The sequence below is a fragment of the Capricornis sumatraensis genome, chromosome 15 (genome assembly GCF_032405125.1).
Source record: "Capricornis sumatraensis isolate serow.1 chromosome 15, serow.2, whole genome shotgun sequence".
NCBI lineage: Eukaryota > Metazoa > Chordata > Mammalia > Artiodactyla > Bovidae > Capricornis > Capricornis sumatraensis.
The window spans coordinates 29,605,340-29,617,539 of NC_091083.1; the positions used below are offsets into that span (position 1 = coordinate 29,605,340).

General features: G+C 40.8%; 1 protein-coding gene across 1 annotated transcript in view; it reads left to right on the top strand.

The window, feature by feature from the left end:
• Positions 1–12,200, top strand: part of MYO3A (myosin IIIA) — a 158,378-nt gene that overhangs the window by 14,643 nt on the left and 131,535 nt on the right. The window contains exons 3-4 of the mRNA XM_068986752.1: positions 5,037–5,141; positions 5,738–5,837. Coding sequence (XP_068842853.1) covers positions 5,037–5,141; positions 5,738–5,837 — 205 coding nt within the window. The remainder of the gene's footprint in view (positions 1–5,036; positions 5,142–5,737; positions 5,838–12,200) is intronic.

Below are 12,200 nucleotides of genomic sequence, written 5' to 3' on the forward strand. Positions count from 1 at the left end.
TTGTGGTCTCACATGGGATATTGTCACACTAAGTGAGGGTCTTAGAGCATTCAGTATAAACAAAAACAATGAAAAAGAGCAAAAGTCAGAAATGCCAAGTGCAGAAATCAGTAGTCCTTTTCCACAAATTTGAGTAAAAATCTCATATCCTATCCTTACATAGTAAAGACAGAATGCATTTTGAAAGCTTATAAAAGCTGTCTTTGGAAGTGAGTTGTAACGATCTGTTTAGAGATTTAGTTTTTTTTTTTTTCTTTAATGTTTGACTACAGCCTGAGTACAGAATTCACTTTTAGGGCTGCTCTGTTCTTTCATTAGTGTGGCTCTGGTTTAAGAAAATTATACTTCAATTTTGTTTGATGAGAGAACATGAAGGCCCTATAATAGCACTGTCACAAAGCGACACTTATGGGTTTTTTGGTCCCCTGCTACAAATCTCTTTTTAGTCTGTCTTGGTGATTTAAGAATTGCATAGGGTTAATATGACACAATTCATTTCCCCGGATGCAGTTCTTTTTAAGTGGAAACATATGGTCATTTTCAATTTTTATGATCTATTGCTTAATTTAAGAACATTTTCATTTCCTTTAATGTGTTTTAATCCTTCACATTCATTTAAAAACAAACATACTTCAGTTAATTTTTAAAAAATTTGTCTTATACATGAAAGGCATTTTATGCTAGTCGAACAAAAGTAGATTTCATTAAAGATGATATTTGAAATTTTGAATGAGGATTTAGAAAATTCATGGTATTATCTTGAGCATCTTTAGAAAAAGATCAGCCCCCAATTAACTTGTGGCTTATTGACATTTGGTCCCTGTGGTCTGTTTAATAAATTCCATGTTTGTTGTATTTGTCCTCTCCTTTTCTCTTTTCATTTTAACATATATTTTTTATATTTATAAAATGGCATTTTATATAACAGTAAATATTAGTGACAGCTTCATCAATCAACATGAATGAACTTTAGAAGTATATTATTGGTTAAAGGAAAAAGCAAATCCAGGTAGGATACTATTTGTATAAAGCACAAAGCAAAGCAAAACTGAACCACATATTTTAGAAGAAATGTATTTATAATGAAGAAAGAAGTTTTAAAGACAGGAATGATAAACACAAAATTTAGAATAGTGGTTATTTCTCATGGGGAGAAGCAGAAGGATGGCATAACACAACAGTAGGAAAGAAGAACCCTTAACTTGACTCTTCTTGAAGTTTAATTCAAAAGATCCTTTTCCATTCTGAAAAATTAAACCACAGTTCCTGCTTAAGTAGCAGCCAGGTAGTAGAATAATTATTAATGGTTTCTAAGCTTTATTTTTGGGGGCTCCAAAACCACTGCAGATGGTGATTGCAGCCATGAAATTAAAAGACGCTTACTCCTTGAAAGGAAAGTTATGACCAACCTAGATAGCATATTCAAAAGCAGAGACATTACTTTGCCAACAAAGGTCCATCTAGTCAAGGCTATGGTTTTTCCAGTGGTCATGTATGCATGTGAGAGTTGGACGGTGAAGAAAGCTGAGCACCGAAGAATTGATGCTTTTGAACTGTGGTATTGGAGAAGACTCTTGAGAGTCCCTTGGAGTGCAAGGAGATCCAACCAGTCCCTCCTAAAGGAGATCAGTCCTAGGTGTTCATTGGAGGGACTGATGTTGAAGCTGAAACTCCAATGCTTTGGCCACCCCATGCGAAGAGTTGACTCATTGGAAAAGACTCTGATGCTGGGAGGGATTGGGGGCAGGAGGAGAAGGGGACAACCGAGGATGAGATGGATGGGATGGCATTACCTACTTGATGGACGTGAGTTTGAGTGAACTCTGGGAGTTGGTGATGGACAGGGAGTTCTGGAGTGCTGCAATTCATGGGGTCACAAAGAGTCGGACACGACTGAGCGACTGAACTGAACTGAACTGAACTGAAGCTAACACTATGGGGCATCTGTCATAACTTGGATTAATTTTGCATGCCCTTTCATTATTAGTTGAGGACTTTTTTGAATATACTTGATGTTGGCAGCTAGATTTTAAAAAATTAATAGATTTTATTTTTTGAACAGGTTCAGGTTTGTGGAAAAATTGAGTGGTAAGTTCAGAGAGTTCCCATATCCTCCTGCCCAAGTTTTCTTCGTTATTAACATCTTGCATTGGCATGGCACATTTGTTATGGTTGGTAAGACAGTAATGACACATTATTGTTAACTCAGGGCTTCCCTGGTGGCTCCAAAAATAAAGAATCTATCTGCCTGAAATGCAGGAGACTTGGGTTCAATCCCTGGGTTGGGAAGGTGCCCTGGAAAAGAACATGGCAACCCACCCCAATGTTCTTGCCTGGAGATTCCATGGACAGAGGAGCCTGGCAGGCTACAGTCCATGGAGTTGCAAAGAGTTGGACACAACTGAAGTGATTAATATGCATGCATTATTAACTAAAGTCCATTGTTTACATTAGGGTTAATTCTTTGCACTGTACATTTTACAGATATTTTAAAGACTTTATTTTTTAGAGTAGTTTTATTAGCATCACAGAAGTATTGAGAGGTAGGTATAGAGTTTTCTCATATGTCCCCAGCCCTCACACATGCTCTGCAATGAGTTTTGAAAATTTAAAAAATGGCCCTAAAACTTAGTTCCTTTAAATAAGTGCTGTGCAGTTTAAGGGCTCTGAATTTCATTTCCATCAGTTTTGAATAATTTTGTGACCCCATCATGCTGGGCCACACTGGAGGCAGCGTGACCCTGTATTCTGCTGCCAGAATACTCTTCTGCTTATCCCATTAAAAGGTGTTCCCTTTCCTACAGAAGAAAATGTCTCTTTTGGAATGCCAGGTCTGCCCCTGCTCCTATAGAAGATGAAAGCTTTGTTTAATGTAAAAAGACACTAGTTATAAATGGAGTTGCATCTAAATGCTCATTTGTGAGTTCGTGTTTAGATTTTAAATACACTTATAGAAACAATATTATATAAGAGGGCTTCCTTGAAGATCCAATGGTTAAGACTTCACTGTCCAATGCAGGGGTTGTAGATTCGCTTCCTAGTGGAGGAGCTATGACCCCACATGTCTTGTGGCCAAAAAAGCAAAACGTAAAGCAGAAGCAGCATTGTAACAAATTCAATAAAGACTTTAACAATGGTCTGCATCAAAAGAATCTTTTAAAAAACAACTTTGATATCACACATGATGTCTAGATCGACCTGCCAGCCCAGACAACCTGTTGGGGGATCATGATGTATCATGATTAAATGTAAGTCTGGACTCTAAAGTCAGGCTGTCCAAGTTCCTGACTTAGCTCTGTCACTACAATGTGATCGTTCCCGAGTTACCTTACCATTTTGTGCCTCACTTTCCCAATCTTTAGTATGGAGATGATAATAATACCTACTTTACAGAGTGGTGAGACATATGGATAATGCATGTAAATGGGTTAGGAACGTGCTAGCATAAAGTCTGTGAGCAATACAACTGTTATTATATAATTCATAATGTATCAGAAGTGCTCAGGCATCCAATAAAATCTAATTACCATGTTAGAAGAAAGTTTGAGAGAAAATATGTTCAGTATTTCAGACAAGGATGTTACGAACGCACTTTCTTTCTCCTTTCTCTACTGTGTTTAGGTCAGTAGAGTCGAGGAAATGACAACTCTTAGTTATCAGGCACTGAGGTGACAGAGGAGACCCCAGAGGTCAGGGTAAGAGCAAGGAGCCCTGCGGGAGAGACAGAGCTGACAGCAAAGACTGAAGGATACCAGGTTGGGGACCAAGTGTTCCTGGGGTCAGAGCTTTGCTGGGGCCTTTTAGCTGGTTATGTCCCCACTCATGTTCCACTGTTGATGTCACTGTTTCTCTTCTCTGCAAATAGGCTCGTGCTTATCATGCTCACTTGCTCAGTCGTGTCTGACTCTTTGTGACCCCATGGACTGTAGCCCGCCAGGCTTCTCTGTCCAGGGAATTCTCCAGTCAAGAATAATAGAGTAGATTGCCATTTCCTTCTTCATGGAATCTTCCTTACCCTGGAATCGAACCTGTGTCTCCTGCATTGGCAAGCAGATTCTGTAACATCTGAGCCACACGTAGCTCCTTGTAATGTTTGCCGTGGGACTTCATGTTATCTATCTTGGAAGAAAGCTGGATGTGAAAAATTCCCCTATCATGTTCTTCCCTCTTGTTTTTCTTTTTAGATTCTTCTGCTCTTGGGAGATGCAAAGGGAGAAAGTTAGGAAATGTGATGTTTAAAATAGGTTTCTAAATACTATCTGTAATCCTTATTTCAGTGCACTCTGAGATTTTACCAGAGAGGAAGTATGTTTTCAGATTAATGCACAAATGAGGCAGTATATAGCCATGGACTGAGGTAATACTGTACTGTTAATTACACTATCAGGGATCACGTCTTTTTGCCTTTTCATACTGTGAAGAGCTGACTCGTTGGAAAAGACCCTGATGCTGGGAAAGATTGAGGACAGGAGAAGGGGGCAACAGAGGATGAGACGGCTGGATAGCATCATTGACTCAGTGGACATGAGACTGAGCAAACTCTGGGAGATGGTGAAGGACAGGGAAGCTGGTGTGCTGCAGTCCATGGGGATGCAAAGAGTCAGACACGACTAAGCGACTGAACAGCAATAGCTTCAGGAATCAAGAGTAGTTTTAAGAGCTCTCTCCTGCATTGCAGGCGGATTCTTTACCAACTGAGCTATCAGGGAAGTCCTTTTAAGAGCTTTAGGTCCTAAAATTTGAAACTAATTTGTAGAATCATAATTCTTATCCTTGAATTTAAAAATCAAGCCCAGTGCTTCTCCAGATTCTCTTCTAAAATTAATTCATATGGAAACTGTGTTCCAATAATTGATTGTATACAAGTTTATATGTTCATTTATAAAATCATAACAATGATGGGAATAATCATTTGAAACAAGAAATTGGATCAGGTTTTTTAAATGTTTTGAGAAAACCTTTTATAGCAAGTACTTAAAATGTCACATCCATTTTAATAGCTAAAAATATTCTTTTTTGGAAATATTCTTTTGTAGCTGTGCAATGGAGGATCAGTGACAGATCTTGTGAAAGGATTTCTGAAGGAGGGCAAAAGAATGAGTGAGCCCATAATTGCCTATATTTTACGTGAAGCACTGTTGGTAAGGCAGTTTAAATTATTCGTGCATTAATTATGAGGCAGTTCTAGTTAAATAAAAAATGTGTATCCTATTTTTAGAAAAAACACTTCATTAGTATTTATTGATGCAAGAGTAAGATGCAAAATCTGAAATATTTAGCATAACTAATTCCTCTTTTCCACTAAAAATCTACCCTCCTGTGTCTACAGAATCCTGAGTTTTGATCTCCTAGGTATATTTCTGAAATCAATGATGATGAAGGTAGATACTGTATATTTTTACAAATAGGTTTTTATTTGCCATTATTTATTTATTTTTAACAGCCATTATTTAGAATAAGTATTTAGAATTTTTCTTCTATTGAGATTAGCACATTCTAAATAAAATATTTCCTAAAGGCCAGGAGTTTGCCCTCGTTTTTCAAAATTTTTTTCAGTCCAAAGTGGACATGATGTACTTTGATTCGACTAACTCAATGTGAAACATTTACAAAGGTTTGAGTGTTAATTTTAACATGTGTTCACTATTGATTTTGTATAAATGCATCCTTCTGAAATAAAATGTGTTTTTATTTGGTATTTCCTTCAAAAGTCACCATATTTATTTTCCTCTTCCAGGGACTTCAGCATCTGCATAACAACAAAACTATCCACCGTGATATAAAAGGAAATAACATCCTGTTAACCACTGAAGGCGGAGTTAAACTCGTAGATTTTGGTAAATTTTGTTTGAAGTGCATGAATTAGAGCTGCAAAATGAGTAGTATGATTTGATCAGTTTCCATCAGCCTTACTTTCTAGGCATTGACAGTAGAGAGAAAAAAAACTATCTAATTGAGGTAAGAAAGTTGCAGAGATTTTTAAAACTTTGGCAAATGAGAGATTCTTAGAAGAAAGGATGAGTTCTTTCAAGTCAGCCAGCGTGTGTCTGTAATGCCCCTGGAGCAGTATGTGGTCGATTCTCTAAAACAGACGGGCTCCAAATGATGACACTGAGTCGAGGTGGTAGCACACGGCCCTTACTGTTGATTGCTTTACTGATGGGCAGGTGCCCAAAGCCAGGGTTTTGAGACAGGAGAGGAAATCTTCAAATGTCTCTGGGGTATCTTCCCTTCTAAGAAATAAGCTCAAGTCAAGATGGTTTCTTTCTTCCTTGGGGCCTTCTGTGTTTTACTGCGATGCCTGCAACCACCTGGTTCTATCCTGAGGTGTTCCATCCCAAGCCCTGAGAGATGGGAAGAAGAAGGGTCCTTGGTGACACAGCCAAGCCGCTAAATCAGCTCTAAACCTCTCCTGTCTCTGGACCTTTTGTCACATGAGATAATACATTTCCACACTGACTGAGCCAGTTGAGAGTATCTGTGTTGGAGCCAGGGGCACCATAGCTGACACCTCTGCTCCTCCTCTTCCAGTCATGACAGAGCTCTCTCCCCCTCTTCTCACTGGATCCCCAGTAATGCTCGACACCAGAGAGAGTGGGCGACATTATTCTGAGATGTGTTGGTATCGTTGTCATCCTCCCCTTCCTGCACTCAAGCTGGGGAAGGTATCTCTCCCCTGTATATTTCTGTATTTCTTTGCTTATCACAGAGGATGATAATGGTCTTTTTGGTCTTTGTATGTAGGTAAAGATACTTAAGCACATATTAGTAGATAGTCTGGGTCATTAAGAAGTGGGACTATGTCTTCTATTTTGTAGACTTAATACTTTGGGAAGAGTAGTTCAGTGAGTAATCATTGAGTGAATGAGTGAATCTTTCTTCACTTTGAATACTGGGAAATGAAGCTTAGGGAAAGTAATCAAGTCACTTTAGAAATGAATTGTTTTAATATCCAAGTATGTGGGTCTTTAGTGATCTGGCTTCACCTAGGAATGAACTTCAGAGCATCTAGACAGGAAGAGCTGAATAGCATATCTTTCAAATGACCACAGTTCAGTTCAGTTCAGTCGCTCAGTCGTGTCTGACTCTTTGAGACCCCATGAATCGCAGCACGCCAGGCCTCCCCGTCCATCACCAACTCCCAGAGTTCACTCAGACTCGCGTCCATCGAGTCAGTGATGCCATCCATCCATCTCATCCTTGGTCGTCCCCTTCTCCTCCTGCCCCTAATCACTCCCAGCATCAGAGCCTTTTCCAGTGAGTCAACTCTTTGCATGAGGTGGCCAAAGTACTGGAGTTTCAGCTTCAGCATCATTCCTTTCAAAGAAATCCCAGGATTGATCTCTGTCAGAATGGACTGGTTGGATCTCCTTGCAGTCCAAGGGACCCTCAAGAGTCTTCTCCAACACCACAGTTCAAAAGCATCAATTCTTCGGCGCTCAGCCTTCTTCACAGTCCAACTCTCACATCCATACGTGACCACAGGAAAAACCATAGCCTTGACTAGACGGACCTTAGTCGGCAGAGTAATGTCTCTGCTTTTGAATATACTATCTAGGTTGCTCATAACTTTTCTTCCAAGGAGTAAGCGTCTTTTAATTTCATGGCTGCGATCACCACCTGCAGGGATTTTGGAGCCCCCCAAAATAAAGTCTGACACTGTTTCCACTGTTTCTCCATCTATTTCCCATGGAGTGATAGGACCAGATGCCATGATCTTCGTTTTCTGAATGTTGAGCTTTAAGCCAACTTTTTCACTCTCCACTTTCACTTTCATCAAGAGGCTTTTTAGTTCTTCTTCACTTTCTGCCATAAGGGTGATGTCATCTCATATCTGAGGTTATTGATATTTCTCCTGGCAATCTTGATTCCAGTTTGTGTGTTTCTTCCAGACATGTGCTTTTTTCCCCTCAGCTGAGCGTTTGAAAACCAAGGAGCAGCTTGACAGCGAATGCAGCTAGTGTGTGTTACTAGTTGAGTTTAGAGCTGTGCGTTTGAACAATCTGGCTGAGTTAGGCTACTAATAAGACCTTGTGCCTGAAATTATAAAAAACAACAATAAAAAACACTCTTCACTGCACCATGGACAGAGCCATGACTCTCCTCAGAATAATTTTGGCTCCACTCTTAAAGGACCCAAACGGCGAACTTAGTATTTAACTTGAGCTCTTATAATTTCCTTGCTCTAAAATATGGCTACCATATACATGAGCCCAGTCACTTCAGTTGTGTCCAACTTTTTGTGACCCCATGGACTGTAGCTTACCAGGCTCTTCTGTCCATAGGATTCTCCAGACAAGAATACTGGAGTAGGTAGCCATGCCCTTCTCCAGGGGATGTTCCCAGCCTAGGAATAGAATCTGCGTCTCTTGTGTCTCCTGCACTGTAGGCAGTCTTTACCTGCTGAGCTAGGCTTGGTGGAAATTGTTAAAACAAGTGTAAATAAACATCTTCTTTAGTAACACACACCGCCTCCCCCCCCAAAAAAAAACCTTGATAAACCAGTCACTCTGAAAAAAGCAACTTTCTGGAACACCCTCCAGAGTAGTTCAGAGTAAAAATATACACCTGGATAATAAGTAAAGTGGCCTTCATCACGATATCTTTAGAAAGTAGTCATAAGTTGGAAAGCTGACAAAATGAGAACTTTGGTTTTATACTAATTGATTTAAAGACTTTGCTGTCAGCACCGATTAGAAAAGAGCCTATGATATGTGTTCCTAGTGTCTGATACCAAAATGCTATTATTTACATATAAAACAATGCTTATATCTGTATTCTCCATCATAAAAAGACATGGATTCAACTCACCTAAAATGGTTTAGGGTTTTCATATGGATTAAAACTTGAGGATGGGGGTGCATGCAGAGTAAAATTTCTCAAGGGCAGAAGAAATAAGATGTGCTAAGCCCCAAACTGCCAAATCAAACTGAAAATCAATGTCCTCATTTTATGTTTAAATCAGATTTTCAGCGAAGGCCACAGCTGGGAGTAAAGGGGTTTAGAGTACATTTTTATTTTAATTTCTCACCTCATAAAGTGTGTGGTATGCTCATTATCGGATATTGAAGATCTGTACTGGATGGCTGCCAGTCCTTCAAGTGTTCAGAATGGAACTCCACCACCTCATCCATCCCTGGAAATCTGTTTCTTGTCTTAGACAAAGTCTTAGTATCTGTTTTGTTGCTCAAGCCAGAAATGTCAGAAATCTCTGATTCTTGAGCTACCCATTATTTTCACCTCCTGCATCTACAGTGAGTCACAAGCTTCTCTCTCTCTCTTATAAATCCCCAGACCATGTCTTTATCACCCCTCCCTGGTCCTCGCCGTTATCTCTGACCTGGGCTCCTGCAGCTACACCTTACTAACCCCCTGCATCCAGTCTCGTTCCTTTCCTTCCAGACCATTGTCCACACTCCATCTGCAGCCAGAAAGCTCAGCTGACCCGGCCACTCTCTTGTTCCGTGTTCTTTTCAGTGGTTTCCTGTAGACATTACGGTCCTCTCGGCTGCCCCGGAGTAAGCACTTAGTCATTAACACCTGTTTTACCCCTTGGTGCTCTTGAGGGACTCCCTCTTCCTGTGACCTATGGGCCAGGTCAACTTCTTTCAGTCCCTTAAAAGTACCCACCCTCTTTCTCAGTTAGGGCTCTTATATATGTGCTGGAGGAAGTACTTCAAAATTGATTAATATGCTTTTCTCTTGTTTATGCAAGAATGTGATCTTCACCCATCTGCCAGAGGCATCTCTTTCTCTGGGGGGAGGTTAAGATTTGTTTCAGAAGGAATGCAGTAAGATGGCTGAGGTTAATAATAAAAAATAGGAGTGTATAGCAAGACCCAGTTTGTCTCCCCAGGAAGGTCTGTGTAAATTGCTTTATCTTCTCTTTAAAATATGGAGGGGGAACTTCCAAGAATCCATCATAGGGTTTCCCTTAAGACTGAACAGAAAGAGGATGGAAACTCTTTCTGGTTCTTGGGTAATTGTGAAAAGGTGAAGCAGAGAAGGAGGTGGGACAGCAAAATGAGCTTTTGAAAAGTGAAGGTGACAAGAGGGCAGAAGGGAGCTCTTAACCTCACCCTTTCCACCACTGTCCCTCCACGCCCTGGAGGAGGGCCCTGCAGAGCCTGTGCCAGTCCAGACGGCAGTGACCGTGTGGTCCTGACCTGGAGGTGGAGACCGATTAGGTAGAGGGAGCACTCAGGCATGCCAAAGTTCTCCAGACCCTTATCCTCTGTTCCCATTAACCCAACAATAACTCGAATCTGGCTGGGGAGTTTCTAGAGGGGTCTGCTCAGGATGGGCGGTGAGGCACAGAGCAGATCACCTAGGCTAGGTCTGACTAGGAATCACAGCCAGGCCTTAGACCCTTGTCTGCCTCAGCTGAGTCTTCATGTGCCAGGAAGGTCTGCAGGAAGGCTTGCCTGCAGGAGAACAGGCCACAGGCTCGCCAGATGCAGACTGTGGCATGAGAGGCCAGGGGGAAAGACACATGGCCCCAGAGACTGGAGACCCACCACACCCCAGGACCCTCCCTCTTCTCCTCTCCACAAGGTCTTATAAGCCACCCCAGGTCTTATAAGCCATCCCTCATCCTGTACAGACAGTACCATCTTCAGGAGGGAAGAAGGGTTGCCGTCTGAGAGATGGAGTGATGGCAGAGATGGAGCAAGGGCTTTCATCCAAGAGAGAATGAATTCTTTCTCAAAGGACTTAGGATTTGGGTCTAAGCTTTCTCCCAGCCAGTGGATAGAGGCATGCTTTCTCAGTCACTCAGGCATGTCTGATTCTTTGCGACTCCTTGGACTGTAGCCCACCCTGCTCCTCTGTCAGGGGACTTTTCAGGCAAGAACACTGTAGTGGGTTGCCGTTTCCCCTTCCAGTGGATCATCCTGACCCAGGGATTGAACCTGTGTCTTCCTGTATCTTCTGCATTGGCAGGTGGATTCTTTACCACTAAGCTACCTGGCAAACCCCTGGGTAGGGGCATAGGAGAGGCCATAATAGTGAGAGCCCAAATGAAGAAATCACAATTACATTCTTGCTATGTATCTAAGTATAATGTCATTGAATTTTGTGACCAGTTACAAACACGATGCTTTCCCTCCATAGAAGCCTCCCCTCGTTGCTGTACCCAGGTGACTTCTGTCTGCCTGGCTGAGAACCTCTCCAGCACGCTATTCTTTCTTTTTTTTTAATTTTTATTTTATATTGGAGTATAGTTAATTGACAATGTTGTGTTAGTTTTAGGTATACAGCTAAGTGATTCAGTTATACATATATATATAATCTGTCTTTTTTCAAATTCTTTCCCCATTTAGGTTGTTACAGAATACTGAGCAGAGTTCCCTGTACTGTACAGTAGGTCCCTGTTGGTGATCTGTTTTAAATACAGCAGTGTGTACATGTCAATTCCAAACTCCCGGCCTATCCCTCCCCATCCCACCCTTCCCTCTGGTAACCATTAATTCGTTCTCGAAGTCTGTGGATGTGTTTCTGTTTTGTAAATAAGTTCATTTGTATAATTTCTTTTAGATTCCGCCTATAAGGAATATCATAGGATATTTGTCATTGTCTTTCTGACTTACTTCACTTAGTATGATTATCTCCAGGTCCATGTTGCTGCAAATGGCATTATTTCGTTCTTTTTAATGACTGAGTAATATTCCATTGTATACATGCATCGTATCCTTTCTTCAGCCAGCCAGTTGTCACACTCTATTGTAATCATGTGTTTAATTTGGCTGCTCTCCCTGCTAAAGTGCGAGGTTCAGGATGGCATGCTGTTTGGTCTGTCACTCTGTCCCCAGAACCAAGTTTGGCACTGGCATATTGGAAGTGCTCAGTAAATACTCTTAAATGAAGGAGTGAATGGGAAGTAGGACTTTCCATATAATTCTGTGACCCTGAGAAGGTCACTTAAAATCTCCAGGAACAACAATAAGAAAAACAGTGTCTATCTCCTATGGTTGATCATTGTGGAAAGTAAATGGGATAATACAGGTGAACTGCTTAGTATAATTATTGACACTTTATAATTTTAAAAATCTGCACTATTAACATTATTGTAAAATAATACTGCCACCTCACCCCTAGCTCAGTATTGTACATATAGTAGGTACTTGAAAAATGATAAACAAATACTTTAGTTAAATAGTTGCTAAATAATAAAAAATCTGGTGTACCAAAATTGGTGCCTC